The sequence below is a fragment of the Myodes glareolus genome, chromosome 18, assembly GCF_982192425.1.
Source record: "Myodes glareolus chromosome 18, mMyoGla1.1, whole genome shotgun sequence".
In the NCBI taxonomy this organism is placed as follows: Eukaryota; Metazoa; Chordata; class Mammalia; order Rodentia; family Cricetidae; genus Myodes; species Myodes glareolus.
Window position 1 is genome coordinate 35,218,301 of NC_142043.1, and position 18,391 is coordinate 35,236,691.

Consider the following 18,391-nt stretch of genomic DNA (forward strand, 5'->3'; position numbering starts at 1 on the left):
TTATATTCTTGGCTTTGCCTTTGTACAGAGCCAAAGAGACACACTGGCTACTTTGTCAACTTTAGAGTTGTATCTAGGATGTCACCAACAGCATGACTTTCCGACCAGTCCATGCAGCCATCTTGATGTTCTTCATCAGTTTGAATGGGGCTGCTGGGTTTCAACACCCCCTTCCTAGGCAGGATTCCTTTGGAAAGCATTTCCAAAAGGTTAGGCTTCAGGGCTTTGTAAAATGGCTATTTTAGGATTGTCATGCTCCCCCTTGCCTGTTGGTGACTGTGGAGGTACAAGACTGGGACATTTACCTCGATGAAACCTGTAAGTCTTTGAATACATCTTTGGTCAAAGGTTAGTTAACCTCTGTGCTGGTTACTTTTTGTCAAATTGATACCAACTAAAGTCACATGGCAAGAGGAAGCCTTCTTCGAGAAAATGCTTCAAGCAGATGGTCCGTAGGCAAGTCGGGGTGTGTGTGTGTGTGTGTGTGTGTGTGTGTGTGTATTTTCTTGATTAGTGATTGATGTGGGAGGGTCCAGCCCACTGTGGGTGGTGCCAGTCCTGGGCAGGTGTGCCTGGGCAGGATGAGAAAGCAAACCGAGCCAGCCAGAAAGCCGTGCAGCAAACCGGGCTACTCCATGGTCTCTGCTCCAGTTTCTGCCCTAATGACGTCCCTAGATGACAGACTGTGTCATGGTTGGTTTTAATGTCGACTTGTCACAGATTAGACCCACCTGAGTAGGGAGCCTCATCGAACTGTCCCGGTTGACAAGGGACGACACATCCTGATTGTGGGTGGCATCCTTCGTGTGGAAAGGGTATTGCAGATAAACTATTTCGCCTTTCTCCCTCGTGGTCTCCCTTCTGGTCACTGAGTGGATTTGTTGTTGCTGCTGGTCGCTGTGGTGATGAACAACCAGTGTTTCCAAGTGACCATCGTGGGCTGAGAAGTGGCCCCTCCAGGAACATCCTGGGACCCTGGTGCCAGGTTGGGACTATTGAATCACCTCATCTATTGAGTGACTATGGGTTGTCGCGTTCTCCCTCCCCAGTGAGAGACAATGATTCTAGGTTAACTTGGACTGCTGAGGCTCCCAGCTGCAAGGACGAAGGACTGGGTCCTCAGTGGCTCAGGTGTGATTTGGCATTCTCACCGTTTTAAAGCTCACTTGATTGACGATCAATACATTTTTCACATATAGATCTCGGTATGTTATGGATGATCTCGTTTGTCTCCTTGATTTTGTTCTAGAGAACCCTGACGAATGCAGTCTGTGACCTGGAGGTGGAGCCAAATAAAGCCTTTCCTCCAGGCTATTTATCACAGCAACAAAGTCAGGGAGCCTCCAAGACCCTGAGCCAACACAGCCCTGCAGGAGCTTCCTCATTTCTTGAGACGTTTTGTAATCACTTAGGTTATTTACCAGGCATTTCATCTCCTTTGATTTTGCTGGAGTCCTGATCTTGACTGGCTTGTTCCTTGAGCCAGGCATTTCTTCCGTTTTCATGAGGTACCTTCCTCCTGCAGATGTCTCTTGGCTAGCATAGTGCTGGTTTTAATCCCAGCTTTTTCAGTTGCGGTTGGTGATTTTGGATACAGTGGGCACTGTGGTGGAACTGGGGAGACTAGTTGTTTTTGCATTCCACGGGAGAGCGGGGAAAGAAGGGGTGCAGTCCCGTGTGATGGAGAAGCGTGGTGTTGTTGTAGAGTATTATTTGAAGATGTGTTACATTCGCTTATGCTGTGGGGGTGGGGTGTTCCTAGTGTGGTCACTTCTACATGAGGGGTGCTGCCTCATTCGGGATGGGGTTTCCTCTGATGTCAGCTCTGTTACTCCTGAGGGCCTCTGCACTCTCAGCCTCTGAGGCAGTGGTGCTGTGGATCCAGAGACCGCATGTCGGGGGATGGGGAAGGGGAATGTCAGCCCCCCTCTGTGACTGTCACAGCCAGTCTTGACCGTGAGTGCTGGAGCAGGTGTATCAGCGTGTCTGTGTGATGTCTATGGGTGAATGTGTGTGCGTTGTGGAACATTAAGATGTGTTACATGTGTTTATGCTGTGGAGTATTTGTTTAATGATGCAAAGACGTGTTACATTTGTTTGATTAAATGAAATTAACCTGGGGTCAAGCGGTTGAGTCAGCAATACCTGACAGGAAGTGGCAGGGAGGAACCATGTGTAGCTAGGGTTCTTAAGTGGGGGTCAAGCAGAAGGACGCCCTGCTTTTGGAGAGATGCGAGCTAGGAGAGGTTAGCTACTTGCTATCCAGCCTCTCTGAGCGAGCAGAATTTCACCTCAGCCTTTGAATCCTGAGTTCTGTAGTAGGATGGAGATCTAGATGAAGTTCCCTTTAGCTGTTGCGATGGAGCCGGTGCTTCTGGCTCTGGCCTACGCTGCTGGTAGCTGCTGAGTTGCCCGTAGGACAGCAATTGTTTAAGGGGCAGCTACTGAATTTAATGAAAGGAAAAAAAACCCAACAGTGTGTCTCTGTGTGAATATATGAACTAACATGTGTATGCCTGTTTCTGCATGTCTGTGTCAGTGGGAGCTGCATGGCTAGAGGCCCTTCTCTCTTGTGCTCAGTGGCATTTTCTGCCAGGTGTGGGACCTCCACCAAAGCCAAGGAAAGCTTTCTTCTTATATCAACTTGTACCATATGCCCTTTAGGTTAGGGTGATGGACACGGCTTTTATCCCAATTCAATCCACTGTGGCGGGCACCTGGAACAGGCCCCCCGAGAGCTGGGCCAAGTTGCCCTTGGCATTCCATATGGGCCTCTGTATGGTGTTCAAAGCTGCTCAGGGCATCCCTGTGGCAGGGCAGTAGCGTGTTCACCCTTCGTTGCCAGTGACAGGTGCTAGGGCAGGGCATAGGGGAGGCGTGGCTAGAGTTTGGGGGCACCTGCGCTGCCTGGGATCACAGAGCATGCTGTTGGCCCCAGAGGGTGACTTTCTGGTTTTGAGGGCCGTATCCTCCAGTGTCACCCCCCACCCGCTGCAGTGTAGGACACTCACAGGCATGGTCTGCTGCTCCACACTGGGTTTCAGTGGCAGCTCCCCACTGCAGGGTCCCGGTGGGACCTGATGCCCAGAGTCTGGTAGTGCCCTTCTTCAGATGGCTCTGGGGTATAGCATCTTTGGGGCCACTGAGGAGAGACCCTTTTCCAAAGCAGCCACTGCACAGATCTGGAAGTGGTTCAAAGCCCAAGAGTGGAAATACCTGCAGCCATGCTGGGAGTCCCTGTCACCTTCCTCCCTGGCTGTGGAACTGGGTGGCAAATGGCGGAGTATTTCACCTCTTACTAGACTGTTAGCTCTCAGCTCAGAGGAGGGTGCTGAGCACATCTGCATACCTGCCTTGTTTGGGTACCTACTGCTGGAAATATCAAGAGAAACACGGGCAACAACTGGAGCTCCCTGGCTTTTCTTTCTTACAAGTGTATAGTATTCCTCAAGTTGGCCAGAGATCATCTTATGGGGTGAAAAGCGACCTTAAAAAGGAATAATTCGGCAACCTTAGGGATTCTTAAGAGCAGCAAGTTAGGATTCCCACTGTACCCCAAACGAAGTAGAGCTTTGTGGTTAATATGTCTTTTTTTTTCTTTTAAGATTTACTGTTTATATGTCCGTATGTGCAGATGTGTATAGCTGCAGATGCCAAGAGGTTGTCGTATCCTTGGAGCTGAAGTTACATGTGGTTGAAAACGGTGAGCATTCTTCCTGCTGAGCCATCCCTCCAGCTTGTGTGAAGGGAGACCTTTGACCGTTCCTTGGTGTAAAGATTGTACGCTTCAGATTCACCCTCATTTTGCAAGTGCACAAGATACCCTGCTAATGACCTGCTAACTACAAGGCCAGGTACCAGCTCTCTGCCTGTACCTCTAGCTGTACAGGAGCCCAGCAGCTTTAGCTGTACAGGAAGTCCACAGTCCCTACGTGGCAACTCACAGAGGTCTTCCTGGTTCTGGTGAACTTTCATGAAAGGCAGGGAAGGCTAGATTTCAAACCACACTATAGGATGGCTCAGCTGCACAGTATTGCCCATGGAAGGCTGCTTGATTTCATCACTGTGTAAATGGCCTCAGAACATTTTCTCAGCAACTGTTACCTAGCTAAAGCTGTTTGTGAAATCCCAGAAATACAGACAAGAAAAGCACACTGGAGCAGGAAGGGCCTCCAGGGAGATTAGAAGCTACTTTAGATTGATAGGTTGTGATGCGCTGCCACTTGTTGCCTGTGTAGACTATGGGTTCTTTCTGGAAAGAGATTTAATGTTGGAAAAGGCTCAACGATTTGTTAAAAAGAAAAATGTCTTAGGTAGGTGTGTACAAATCTTTCCTTTTGTGCCTTCTAGACGCTGCAAATCTCTTCTCCCTCTTTCTTTCTTTCTTTCTTTCTTTTTTTTTTTTGGTTTTTCGAGACAGGGTTTCTCTGTAGCTTTAGAGCCTGTCCTGGAACTAGCTCTTGTAGACCAGGCTGCCCTCGAACTCAGAGATCCTCCTGTCTCTGTCTCCCAAATGCTAGGATTAAAGGCCACCACCACCTGGCCTTGCAAATCTCTTCTACAGTTGGTCCTGGGGCCTGTTTGCAGATGGCATGTGCTGGCATTCCGACATGGTGCTGTCTTCCACCTAGCCAGGTTACAATGAAGGTTTTCTATCTTGGTGGGGAAATGACGTCTTGTCATTTGCCTCTCTCCCTTACCCCCAGTCAACTGCCCCCAAGTACAAAAGCCCAACACTGGGCATTCCCGCAGGTGGTCTTAGGCCCTTCCTGTGACCAACTTCTCCCTTATACCTGCTTCTCTTGTGGAACACACCTGTGTATGTGTGGTATGCGTGTGAATGTATAGTACGTATGAGGAGGCATCTTTCTTCATAGTCCACTTGATTTGCTAAGGCAAGTTTCTCACTGAACCTGGAGCTCACCCACTGGCTAGTGCAGCTGGTCCTTGGAGTTCAGGGTCTCTGCCCCCACACACAGGGATTCCAGGTGGCTACCACACCTGCCTTATGTGGCTTGTAGAAGTCCTGGGGACTTGAACTCGGCTGCAGCGCTTTATGTGCCCAGCCCCTGCTCCTTTCCTTGTTCCCTCGAGCCGCAGGATTTCCTATCAGCAAACTCCTGGGTCAGGCAACAGTGCCTCCCAGCTCGAGGCCCTTTGGAGAAGGGGAACTGGAGCGGATCTGATTGCTGACCACTTGGCTGGGAACTCACAGCCTCTTAGAGGCTGAGGGCACAATGGAAAAACCCAAGGCTTCAGATGCAGCCCACACAGAAATGGTCGAGTCTTGGCCACTTTGTAGGCTGTTCTGTTTTGGCTAGAGGTGGAGGAAAAGCCTCTCCCTGGATGGATCTAAACAGGCTTCTGGGTAATTTTCTATCAGGGATCCTCCATGGTCACCAGGAAAATTTTTGCACCACAGCTGCCTGTAGCTGTGAGAAACCCAGTACCACTTTAACCTGTCAACTCCAGAGTGCATACAACACCATGACCCTCCGTGGTGTGAAATGCATACTGCATATTAAGAAAATCGAACAAAATAATTCGAGGCTTTTGAAAAAAGCATCATTTATTTCAAAGTACAACACAAAGTTGTATTTAAGAAATACACAATCTTGTAATGTCAAGACTTGGCGATGTGCATTTCAGTTCCTCTTTAAAATAAATTCAGGTGTACAAATGGTACACACCTCAAGTACAAACAGCACAGAAATGCGTGCGGTCTCCACTGGATGCTCTACATTCAGCCACTGCTCTTACGCTGGCTTACGTTTCGTAATCTGCTTTTACACCAAGATAGCCTTACTTTAAAAAAATACTCTGTATTTTCAGCACAAAGTCCTCATACATTTTTAAAATTAGATCTTGGCGCATAATATTGTGAAATTATTAAAAACCAAACTTGGTAATTTAGTAAAATTGTCACATGCCAGGACTTGTCAATCAACTCAAATTACTCCCTTAACTGTAATGCCAAATTTGTGTTCTTACAGATAAAGAAAGCAGGGAAGAGACAGGTGGGGAACTGGGCGAGTCAAGATTTCAGATGGACAGGCTGTAGTTTGTGGCTGAGTCCAGACTTTTGTCTACAAGCACAACAGCAAATCTCAGAGTATCATAATTGCAAGAAAGATCTGAAAGGAGCGAGTAGAACGGCCTGCCCTGCAAAGAGGAGGGAGAGGGAAGCGACAGCAGTGAGGGCCTTCGACGATGTCTTGGAAACTGGCATATCATGATCTAGATGAGGGACCCCCACTTTTGTTTTTTGCTTAATTTTAATTTTCATGAGGGAAGTGTGAATTAGACCAAGGGTCAGAGCTTCTTCTTCCAATTGTGGGGCTCCATATCCGCCAGGGGTTGTAGGTCTGTCCCAAGTCGTCAGCCGGAGCAGAGGCGGAAGGAGCGTGGGCAGTGGTGGAGTTTTCCGTACCCATGAGGCCGATGCTGGACAGCGTGTTTGCTGGAGTGGTGAACGGAAGGGCACTGCTGAGGTTGCTGGACCAGATTGAGCTGCTGAACGGAGTGGTGGACCACAGGCCACTGGCATTGCCAAGGATGGACTGCGACAAAACACAGAACCCAACAGTGAGCAGGGGAGGGGTTAGGATCATACATGAATGGAGTGGCCCAGACTTCTCTTGTTTTTATTTATTTTAAAGCATATTCCATATATTTAGCCACAGCGGGATGTGAGCAGGTATTGTGACATTTTATGAAGGCTGGTAAGCCCACGGTCAGCCTGCTTTTTATGCATAGGTATCCTTGGGGCACAGGCACCTATGTGGGTCCTGACTTTTATCAAGATGCAAAGCTAAACAAGTAGTGTGGGAAAGAGGCTTGCAAAGCTTCAGGGCAGACTGATGACCACCTGCTGTGTGTAGAGAATCTGGTGGCCGCCTTTTAAGAATGGTTAAGGTGCTATGGAAAACGATGCCAGAATTATTACCTGGGGAGGCAGGTTTTAGGCTCTTTGGCAGCAAACCTATAAAGCTCATGCATTTCCCACCTACCACTCGTGTGTGGTTTAGGCTTTTCTGAGGCAAAGCTGCAGCCAGATCATATATTTTTTTTGTGTGTGTGTGCCATTGTTTTGTGAAGGATGAACTCATTATTTCCTTGGCAAGAGAACCTTAAAGAGAAGTGTTTCACAGAGACAAAGTACACGCGACTTCCCAGCTTGCCGTGGCAGGGGTGGGGCCATGCCGCTTGAGCCTCAGCTGGCGGAGTCACACCGGGGCTCTAGTTCACCAGGAGGAAAGAGGCTGAACACGACACATCTGTAGGAGGGCCTGACCACGCTGTTCAGTGTCTCACAGCGTCCGGATTAAAGCGTGTGAAGAGCATAGTGGCCATGGACAGAGCATGAGACAACAGTGGAACCTGGAAATGCTCTTTGCTGTTTGAGGCTATAGCACAGTCCAAATGAGGGCAACACTGGGAAAGACGAGGAGGGATGGAGTGTGAGTACTCACAGTGGCTGTGTGGGTTGGTGAGCTGGAACTGGCTGGCCAGGAAGGGCTGGGGTCTGTTGCTGGAGAGTCCCAAAGGTAGGAGGGGCCACTGTTGAACTCATTCCAACTTCTCTGGGATGACTGACTGCAAGATCTCGGCAGCCCGAGTTTGCTGAAAACTGCTGAGATACGAGAGAGTGGGTCAAGTCCTTTGCAACCACTGGGATGAGATGAGTCGCTCAGTGCCACAACACTCAGTGCTCCTCACTCCTCGTCAGCTCCTACCACATTTTGTCATGTTCTAGGATGTTCCTAGCAACTCAGGCACAGGGCACATAATCTGAACATTTAACTCGTGACGAGATGACACCATATGCAACTGTCCAACACTGACCTTGTGGCTAATGCAAACTCATACTGTGCCTGGCAGACGTAGGCATCCCTCTTAGAAGCACAGCTTGACTTTGGCACCGTGTCCTGCTATGCACTGAGCAGGGGTATCGGGGAGGACCCTTCCACATGGCTGCTGTGCTGCATGCTGGGTTCCCAGAAGCCCTCTACCACCTCAAAGTCCAACCTGCACCCCTGAGAGCTGCACATAACTTAGCAGCAGCTGATGCAAATGGAAAAGATATTCCTGTCTCAACGGCTGCCACTTCTCTACAAAGTGTCACTACCATGTCGGACAGACACTTCCTGTCTACAGGCTTCCTAGGAGTAAATACTTACCACCTGTTAGGTTAAAAGAATTTCCAAAGGCCGAGAATGAATTGAGGGGGGTGAAGTCGGGGCTGCTTGGATTGCTGACAGGACTCCACAAACCCGAGCTGAACGGTATGGGGAAAATACACAAAATGGATGATGGTTAGTGAAATGGGCCCATCTCCCAGCTTCCCAAGGAAAGCTGCTTCAATCGAGGACTCATATGAAAGACCTACAAAGTGGATGCTGCAGACATAGGAAAAAATGCCCACCTAACCCAGGGAATCTCAACTTCTCTACGGAGGAAGAGTGGCCCACATACCTGTCTGAGCCATCGCTGTCAACAGGAATGTGTGAAATGCCAAGGCTGCTGGAAAAATCTGATTTGTTTGAAGAAATTTTAGCAAAGCCATTCCCTCCTGCAACAAGGACTCTGCATCAGTGCAGGCAAAGCTGGACAAAGCCCACCCGTCACACCCACTGTTTAGGGGTCGCAGGCCATAGGAGAGGTCACTCACCTGGGCTCTTGTCATAGCCTGCGGTGACTGCGGCGAAGGTGGGGTTGCCATTCTTGCCTGGGAGAGAGGCTGCCTTTGTCAACTTGCTTTTGCTTCCACTGGGCTGCTTTGTTTTTGTGTCACTTGAGCAAGAAGGAAAGAGAGTGCTCCCTCACTGGTGGGGCCTCCAGCAGGGGGAGCAGAAGCAGCAGACACCTGGGGTGGGACGGGGTTCTACTGCTTCAGACCTGGGATGATGGCCCAGGATGGTTCAGAGCACAGCTAAGCCCGGGGCAAGACAGCTTAATCACACAGATAATGAGGGGTTTCTGAGAAAGCTAGGAAAGAGAACCAAGGTGGGTATCACAATTTAGGGACCTGGAAAAGGTGGAGATCACATTTTAAAGAATCTGAAGGAGGCCACCTAGCAAAGAAACCTGACAGAACATCAGCTAACTGGTGGCACTGACAGGATGGGTCCATTCTCAGCCTCCTTCCCCTGGACATGATTACAAACAGTGAGGGCCCCACTGCTCCATCGGTCATTGCCTCAGCTGACATCTCTGGAAGCAGCCTGGCAGCAGGAAGTGAGCCTGTATGGTATGGAGACAGTGTTGGCACAGACGGACAGCACCTGGCTCTGAGCACACGGTGCTTACACTGCACCTTATACAACAGTGACAGACCCTTCTGGCTACCAAGCCAAGTACTCTGAGGTCAAAGTCCAAGTCACATATCTTCAGTTCACTGCTCTGTCCTTTAGGATAAAGCATTCAGTTGCTGGAATGCTTGCCTGGCTCTTGGATGAGAACACGATTCTAGAACACTTAACAGACTTGTACATCAACAGGTAAGATCACTGCTGGGGTCAGGTGCCTGAAACAGGAAAAGCTGACCCCAGGAAAAGAACCTCGGGATTGAAAAATGCAGTCTATCAGCTGCAACAGACCAAGTGTGTTTCTGCTAAGTGTCTCAATGACAACCAGGTGATGTCAGGTGTGAGCAGTGGGCCTACCTGCTGGAGCTGTTGACAATGCTGCTGTAGCTGCCACGGGATGTGAAAGGGCAGGGAGCGGTGGGCGGAGATGGTGAGGCCGGTGTTGGTGAGGTCTGGCGTTGTTTTAAGAAAATGTCTGCATTGAGGGTTTGCAGAGACAGTTTATAAAGACTGTCAGTAGCTGGAAATGAACAAAAGGTCCCATTAATGTGGCATTTTAATCTGGACTCTTCAAAATCAGGTGTTTTTGATATTCTAAAAATGTGAAATTCAACTGCTTCTATAAAGAAAAAAATTTTTTGTTTTTTCTAACTTTGGAGCCTGTCCTTGAATGCGGTAGACCAGGCTGGTCTTGAACTCACAGAGATCCATCTGTCTATGCCTTCTGAGTGCTAGAATTAAAGATGTGTGCCACTATCACCCAGTTCAAGTTAAGACTCTGCATTCCATCTAAAGGTTCCAAAGAGAAAGAAGAAATTGGAATTTCTCTGTGTCCTTGGGCTTTTAGGGAATGCAAGCACTTGCCTGCCTACCCTCACTCTTGACCCCGCTGTAGCTGCTCTGCTGTTATCGCAAATGGATTGTGTGTGTGCGAACTTCTTGCCTGAGTGGTTCAGAGTCCAGTATGCTTATCCCACACATTGCTGTTGAAGGGTGACTTCTGGACAAATGCACAGACCCTTCTCTGTTCACTTCTCTGCCCTTCCCCTGGTGAAAAACCAGTAGTGAGAGCAGGCCATGCTCTGTTTTGGCTTGGGTAGGAAATCTGTCCAAAGGTCCTGTGTTGGAGGCTTGGTCCACAGCAGTGTCAGTGTGAGGGCTGTCAGTGGAAATTAGGGTGCGACTTTACGGGAACATTTCCCCTGTACCCTATTCTCTCTGCTTTCAAGCTGCCAAGAGCTGAGCAGCTTTGCTATATACCTAAAAGCGACAGTCAGCTGACAGTGGGCTGACTCTGCCACTGTGAGCCCAGGTTTCTTCTTGGGTATTTTGTGACAGTGCAGACAAGCTGCCTAGCGCCCTCTGGTGGCTTGTTTCTCCTGAATGTTGTCCAGGGGAAGATGTGTGGACAGAGGAGGGGGAGGGAGAAGCACTGAAGGTGGATTTGACAAATGCAGATGGAACTGAGAGGCCAGAACAAGGCTTCTGCGATAAGGCCTGAAGTTGGAGAACAGAGGAGTCCAAACCTCACATCACTTCTGCAGTTAGAGGACCGCCCACCCCTGCGGTGGTCCTGGTGTTGTAAGAAAGTGGACTGAGAGAGCAAGGAAATAAGCAGTGCCCCGCTTCCAGGTTCCTGTCCGGCTCCAGTTCCTGCCCGACTGCCTCTGAAGACAGACTGCGATGTGAAAGTGTAAGCAAATAAACCCTTTCCTCCCCAAGTTGCTTATGGTCATGGTGTTTCTCAGAGCAATAGAAATCCTGACCAAAACAAAGTTCCAGCTAAGGGGCTGCCAAGTGGATACATGGCATACAGTTCCTGTCATAACTTTGTCCTGACTCAGACTTAGTGGGATCTAAGAAAGACGAAAGATCAAAGTGAGGAGCAGGAAGAATGGGAGCGAGGGCAGTGGACATGCCAGAAAGGGACCATGACAGCATCAACTGGACACTCTTTTCTGGCTTCCTCTGCCCACACCAGAGGTAGTACAGGCTATAGGGCCTGGCACCAGGCCAAGGTATTCTCTAACTAGAAAAGCACAAAGGTCAGCACAGACACGGACCTTGGTATCAGGTTTCCCTCTAGTCGGCCAAGAAGCTCTGGCTGAGAGACTTGGCAGAAGCTGTGGAGCCCATCCTGCTTCTGTTGCTTCCCTCCTGAGGCACACACCTGAAGTCTATGGAGTTGGAGCCGACTGCCCTCCCACTGTGGATGCTGCCGGCTAGGGTCAGTGTCTAGAAGGGGACTTCCACTTTTCTGGTGCTTGGTTACATGGATTCGTTCAGTCAAGTCAAAGAGCTTCATCTACTAGCCTCAGAACAGTCCTCTGAAATTGAACCTGGAGACCACAATCCTGCTTCCTTGATGTAAGGCAAGGCCAAAGGCCCAGCTAAGGGCTCCAGGGCCCTCTAAGGATGCAATCATTCTCCCAACAGGGATGTACCACCAGTTCAAGGCCTCCTGAATGACCAGACTTGTGAGTACACCTCACTACCTTGTGGCAGCAGGCTCCATGGAGCATTGTCTGGTTCATGCATATAGGAGCAAAGATAAAAAAGCGGCCTGCTTGGCGAGTTTCTTCCCCCAGTGGTTTTCAACCTTCCCAGTGCTGTGGGCCTTTAATACAGTTTCTCGTGTTGTAGCGTCCCCAACCATAAAATTATGTTAGCTGCTACTTCATAACTAATTTTGCTATATTATGAATCATAATGTAAATATCTGATATGCTGCCCCTGCGAAAGGGTTGTTCAACCCTCAAGGGGGTTGCAACACACAGGTTGAGAACTACTCTCTTAGGACCTCTTTTTCTTGGTTCTTCAGTCTCCATGTCAGGCCGGAAGGGTAAAGACTTCCATCCTACTTTAGTAGAGCGAGCTTACCAAATCTGAGTCAAGGTCAGGGGGAGAGCGAGAGACTTCTAGACAGCCTGTGTTGGGAAGCTGGGAGTGACTGCATCTCCACAGAGCGCTGCACTCTAAATGAGAGCCACACTGAAGGATGCCCAGGCAGTGCTCCTAGAAAGCAAAGCACCTTTGGATGGGCACTCTCCTCTCTAGTCAGGAGTGTGACACACCAGCTCCCTAGAGCAAAGAGCCCTTCCGTGAGTCCTCTATTACTTCTCTGGTGTAAATACCCCAATCTCCAACAGCGTCCCTTGTCCCTGGCCAGACAGATGCACTCTGAGCTCTTGTTGACTAGCTGAGGTTGGCTACAGTGGGCCACCTACAACGGTCTTTTCTAGAAACAGCATCCCAGTCTGCAGCACCTGGAGCACATGGAACACAGCAACTTCTAAACCCATACTTACAGCTGCTGGGCTTGTGAACTGGCACAGCAGCCCACTCTGGAGGAGGAGAGTCTTTTTCACCCTCTGAGCTACTGGTGTTTCCTAGTTCTTGACTGCTGGGGAGGAATTTCGAGAGGGCAACTGGCCTGTTATCCACTAACTTACTTGTACCTGTATGGAATTCAGAAAGGAAAGTTACTGGGGGAAGGTTTTTCTTTCATGAGTCTGCTTCAATAAATCTCAATCTGGCCTTGGCTTTTTATAACTAGCAGCTGCAGACGGGCTACTAGGCAGTTATGAAAACATCTCTGTGATCGACATGACAATACCTTTCGTTTTCTGTGGATTTCGTGATTTGGTTCCACTTGTTAGTGTAGTTGGAAGAGGAATCTTGGTTGGGAGATTTCTACGCTGTTTATTTTCCAGTGAGGGAGTATATGGTAGCTCGAAGGAACTGAAAGACAAATGAGGATGGCGGACATCAACTTATCCTGTTATTCGTAGCAAGGGTGTGCGTCATTAAGAGCATAATTACGCCATAGTTCAACTGCAGGCCTTATTAAGAGGCTTTCCTGAGGCATCGCCTCCCCAGTTCTGTACTGGGGACTCTCAGCTCTAAATGTTCTGGAACTGCTGATGTGTGTGTGTGCATGCACGTGTACTTGAGGATCTAACCTCGGCAGTCTTGAGTGTAGACAGTATGCTGAGGTGTGTGTGTGTGCACGCACGTGTACTTGAGGATCTAACCTCGGCAGTCTTGAGTATAGACAGTATGCTGAGGTGCATATTTGGAGACAGATGAAGGGTTTGAATGCATGTGTGCATGAACTTGCTGCATGGAGTCAGCAAGAGCAGTTGTGCTTTGGGTGAGCCTTTCCAGGACTTGGCTACAATGGGGCTCCTGAATGTATTTTTCCAACAGAAATCTGACAAGAGCAGGAGCCAACTTCCAGTCACTGCAGAACTAGGCCGCAACTCAGGTAAGGTAACAGGAGCAGTACCACCTGTGGGTGAGGAAGCTGTTTCTGTGACACCCACCAAGGTCAGGCTTTGGACTTGGGAGTCTGGCCATACTTAGGCAGTGGCTCCTGAGGCGGAATCACTAGTGCTGGCTGTTTATGGCAGAAAAACTGACAGCTTGGCTTTTGGGCACAAATATGCAAAGCCTGTGCACATTTTATTTTATTTTCTTCTCTTCCAGTGCTGGGCACTAAATCTAGGGCTTTGTGTGCATGTTAGTTACTCTTGCTACCACTGAGTTACAGCCTTAGCATTTTCTTTGAGTCAGAGACCTACTGAGTCACTCAAGTTGGCTGTGCAGCTCAGGCTAGCCCCTGAGTTTTGAGACTCTTCACCCTTTGACTAGCTAGAAGTATCAGATGCACAAGCACACTCAGCTTTGAACAGGTATTTCTGGGGCTGGGCCTCTCATATTTGCTTCCTGTCCCCAACCCTCATGTGTGCGACCTCAGCACATCCCTTAGACCTCCGCCTTGCTCTGCCCTGCTCTGGCCTTCACATTCTTCATATCCTCTCATCTTGAGTCCACTCTCACCCCCATTTCTCATTTCTAGATGTTGCCAATTTCTAGGAAATTTTTTTAAAAAATATTTATTTATTTATTTATTATGTATACAATATTCTGTCTGTGTGTATGTCTGTAGGCCAGAAGAGGGCACCAGACCTCATTACAGATGGTTGTGAGCCACCATGTGGTTGCTGGGAATTGAACTCAGAACCTTTGGAACAGCAGGCAATGCTCTTAACCACTGAGCCATCTCTCCAGCCCCCTCTAGGAAAAAATTTAACTACTGTGCTGATTCATATATATTCAAAGGTTCAAATAGTTCCAACTCCCCAAATCTGGTGGCCCCCAAATACGACTCTCCTACAACCTGGCAAACCAAGACAATAAAGAAGGCAACACCTGACTTCACACAGAGCACACACGTTTTTTATAAGGGGCTGAGTTCAAAGGATGTCTGTCTTTGCATACTTCACAAAATTTTCTTTTTTTTTTTCTTTTCATTTTTTGGAAGCAAGGTCTCACTATGTTGCCCTGGCTGTTCTTCAACTCACAAAAAGTGCCTGCCTCTGCTGCCCAAGTGCTGAGATTAAAGGCATGTGGCACTAGGCCAGGCTCTGTAAGTATTTCTGAAATTAAAGAGATAACCAAACCAAACAAACCAGATGGTCTCTGTTAGCCCAGATAAATAAAATTTAAGTAGTATAACAAACTGAAACAAAACCAAAATAAAACAAACAAAACACCAAAACCACCACTTACAGGCAAGACTACAAATACCACAGTGCTACACAAGCTTCTTTCTGACCTTCTTCTACTCCTGTCTGGCATACTTATTTTAAAATTCCACATTCTAAAAATGGCAGAAGACTCTGAAGACACAGGCACCCAGCCCCTGGTGGAGGCTGGGTACGTTATATTTGGTTAAGTCATATAGAACTGTGGGGGTGTCTGTTTTACAAACTTAACTCTGCCACTGTAAAATTAATTGGCTTTTAAGAGAAAAAGGTGCCAAACTATTTTACTTTTTGCTAATTCAAAATTCCTAAATTAAGCCAGATGGTTTCCAGAAAAAAAAATTAAGCTTTTAAGTAAAATGGACAACAGCCAACTGACTTGAGGTGATTCCATCTACAAGAGTGACAGAGAAAGGTGGTTCAGATCTAAACAGTTTTCAAGATTGGACCTGGTAACAGTCTACTTATGGAGGGGGAAAAAAACCAAAAACAGACAACAGCAGTCAAGTGGCTCAGGCATCGGGAGGTGACAGCCATCTAGACAACAGCAGCTCTAGGGTAATATCTGAAGCCTCCCTCATAAATAAGGCTCAGGCTAACAGTGGCAAGACTCCTGAACCTCCTCCTTCCCACATCATTTCTCCACCTGCCACTATCCATCAGCTCCCACGATGCTAACACTGAAATTAGTTTATCAGAAAGACACTATCCCTGTTCAATGAAGATAGGAGTAAATCTTAGTCAACAACCCAGCAGCTCACACATTCATTTTCTTGGTGAACAGTCTAGAGAAAGCCTCCCTAAAAGGCCTGCCCTGTGGGTACTGGAATTTTTCCATGGTCGAGTGTCTCATCCCTAAGCTGACACTTCCCTGAACATGTTTTAGGTAAGAATAAGCTCTTACAAGGTCTACAGCACAGAATTCTAGATCCCAACTGCATCCCTGGGTTACTGATGTAGAAAAGTTAGAGACTCCTACTGTGGCTTAACCACCGTTTGTTCCCTCTGCACAACTGAGAGCCAACTCTCAGCCTGGGAATAAATTAACCCAAACTCTCACAACAGATTGCTAACCCTGCCCTCTACACATCTGGTGCCAGAAGCAGGTGGAGGTCCCTAACCAGCAACATCAGAACCCAAGAGGAGCATGACACAGTCTTTGGCTTTTGGGGCCAAACCACTTAGGAAGTGGCACTCACCTGCCTTTCACATCTGTTGGGATTTCTTTCTTAACATTTAAAAGCTTTTTGCTTTTTTGCTTCACTTGAGACATTTCGCTTTCATGTTTTTCTGCCATGGCTTGTTTTCCCTTTTGCTTTTCTGTATCCTGTAAAAGATGCAGATGTAGTTGCTCAGAAAGATTAATAAAATGACTGAAAATGTTTTTTATTTGAGATGAAGACGCAAAACCTAAGGAAACAGCCATATATGTCAAATATGTAGAAATAACAATCCCCCTTTTCAGAGAGAGCCTCACTGTGTAGCTCCTTGCTGGCCTGGAACTTCCTATGTAGATCAGGCTTGGCTTTGAGCTTAATGTTCACCTGGGCTTCCTGAGTGCTGGGATTAAAGCTGTATACCACTACGCCTGTCCCCCTAAACTCCTTTCTTGAAATCTGTTACAGCTGTCAATTTGCCAGCTGTTTTTCTAACCTAATGTGATCGTATTCTGATGACTGAATTATAAAGGTCATTTAGTCTTATATGCACGTTTCAACAAGAGGTGGGCAGTAGCAGCACCAATCAGCAGGGAGTAAAGCTTTGTCTCTACTTATAAGAAAAATTCAGCAAAGACTGTTACAAAGTCAAACACTCGCAGCAGCATGTGTTACCCTTAGCACAAAGCTCAGACCAGGAGAGCATCAGGGAGGCACCTAGTCGTTCCACTGCAGCTGGCCACAGTGCTGTGGTGTATGTATAGCTCCCCACCCTCTCCACCAGGTGGTGGAGCATGGATATCCATTCACTTATTCAGCTCACATTTACTGGTTATCACCTTAGTGCCAGGCAGCGGGGTCATCAAATCCAGAGGGAGGGAGACATACATGGCAACAGTGTTGCTGGATCTGTAAAAATGTTCCCAGGTCGTACAGAGGATTTGTTATGCCCAGCTTGCCTGGGCAGGCAATCTAAGCTATATTATAAAGCCCATGCTACAAAACTGACCATCATTGCTGCTTCTGGCGCTTGGCCAGATTGGAAAACATGCAATGAGACTTCTGAAGTAATGTGATATGTTAACACATCCAACATATGAGCCCAGAGGAGCTGTCTCCTGACCAGGCTGTGAATCCACTCAAAGACTGCTGATGCTGCCTGGGGAGCTACACACATTGTGGGCGGTGCACAAAAACAAACTGGTTCATCATTGCTGACCCAGGGCACCTGGGCTGGTGGGCAAAGTGGTCAGCCATGGGTGTGGGAGTCAAGCATGGGAGAAGCATAACCTACCATCAGTCCAGCCTCAGTGTGGTTAACATGCAGCCTAAACTTAGCAGGTGAGTTTACTTAGCTGTTGACAGTAAATTAGTCAGGTCACCCTTCTACCAACCCTATGCCTTCAGGGAGTATTTAGAATCATTCAAGTACTTTCTGAATCTGTGGTTGGTTGTAGGGCATAGAGCAAGAGTTCTCGTGAAGGTAGTGAGCCATTCTTTAAGAGAAGAGACACTGCTCTCCAGCCCAAGAGCTTGTGAAGTAAAGGGCAAGGCCTTTTGTCCAGCATTGCTACCCAAGTGCTGGCACTTAGGTGTTCAATACACATTTGGTCAAAGAATGGGTAGAATAGGGATGCCATGACATGGACAACCCGTACACTGAGACCAGTCATTAAGAAATACAGTCCTGTGGCCTCTGCACAAGAGTGCTGGGCAGTAGGAATAAAGTCCATCTAAGGGAAGACTAGCCAGGCATAGGACTTGGAAGGGTGAGCTCTGAGTCTTGTTAGTGAGGAAGCAAATGATTTAGAGGACGTGGAAACAGAAGGCGAGGTGGGAATGATGCTAGTGGTGTATAGAGAGAATGATGATGGCTGAGTTAGTCAGAGAAGAGACATTGAGGGTGATGGGAAAAGAGGCTGGAAAGGTAGACAGGCAAAGTCCTGAGATGAAAATGCTCTCCAAATACTGGCACTGCTGGGACTCCACTCAAGTTAGTGGCAGGTACCCAAGTACCCAGTTTCTCTGATTATTTGCTAACACAGGAACCAAGTTCAATGGCCCAGTACAAACTACAAATTATATGAAAGTAGACAGAGCACTAGGCCAACTGCAAGGAAATGCAAAGGGGACAGGAGTGAGATGTTACTTGTGTGTCTGATGTAAAACATAAATCACCCAGTGGACACAGATGGGCCAACAGATGGAAACCAGAAGCCAGATTCTGGTCCCTAAGCATTAAGTACTGCACAGACCATCTTAAATCTGAATACACTCACTGAAAATGGAAAATGCCACAAAGTATGGTCAGAGCCTGTCTTTCTGCACAGCCTTCACAACTCACACTGCTCGACTGTGCGCAGCTGTGACATGCTAG

The 18,391-nt window shown here is 47.9% G+C and overlaps 1 protein-coding gene across 1 annotated transcript in view; it reads right to left on the minus strand.

Moving 5' to 3' along the window:
- Window positions 1-5,551: 5,551 nt before the first annotated feature.
- Window positions 5,552-18,391, minus strand: part of Tmem131 (transmembrane protein 131) — a 163,764-nt gene continuing 150,924 nt past the window's right edge. The window contains exons 34-42 of the mRNA XM_087898067.1: window positions 16,057-16,184; window positions 12,925-13,049; window positions 12,617-12,766; window positions 9,666-9,828; window positions 8,672-8,793; window positions 8,476-8,572; window positions 8,181-8,278; window positions 7,473-7,633; window positions 5,552-6,560 (exon numbers count right to left, since the gene is read on the minus strand). Coding sequence (XP_087754193.1) covers window positions 6,276-6,560; window positions 7,473-7,633; window positions 8,181-8,278; window positions 8,476-8,572; window positions 8,672-8,793; window positions 9,666-9,828; window positions 12,617-12,766; window positions 12,925-13,049; window positions 16,057-16,184 — 1,329 coding nt within the window. The 3' untranslated portion in view covers window positions 5,552-6,275. The remainder of the gene's footprint in view (window positions 6,561-7,472; window positions 7,634-8,180; window positions 8,279-8,475; window positions 8,573-8,671; window positions 8,794-9,665; window positions 9,829-12,616; window positions 12,767-12,924; window positions 13,050-16,056; window positions 16,185-18,391) is intronic.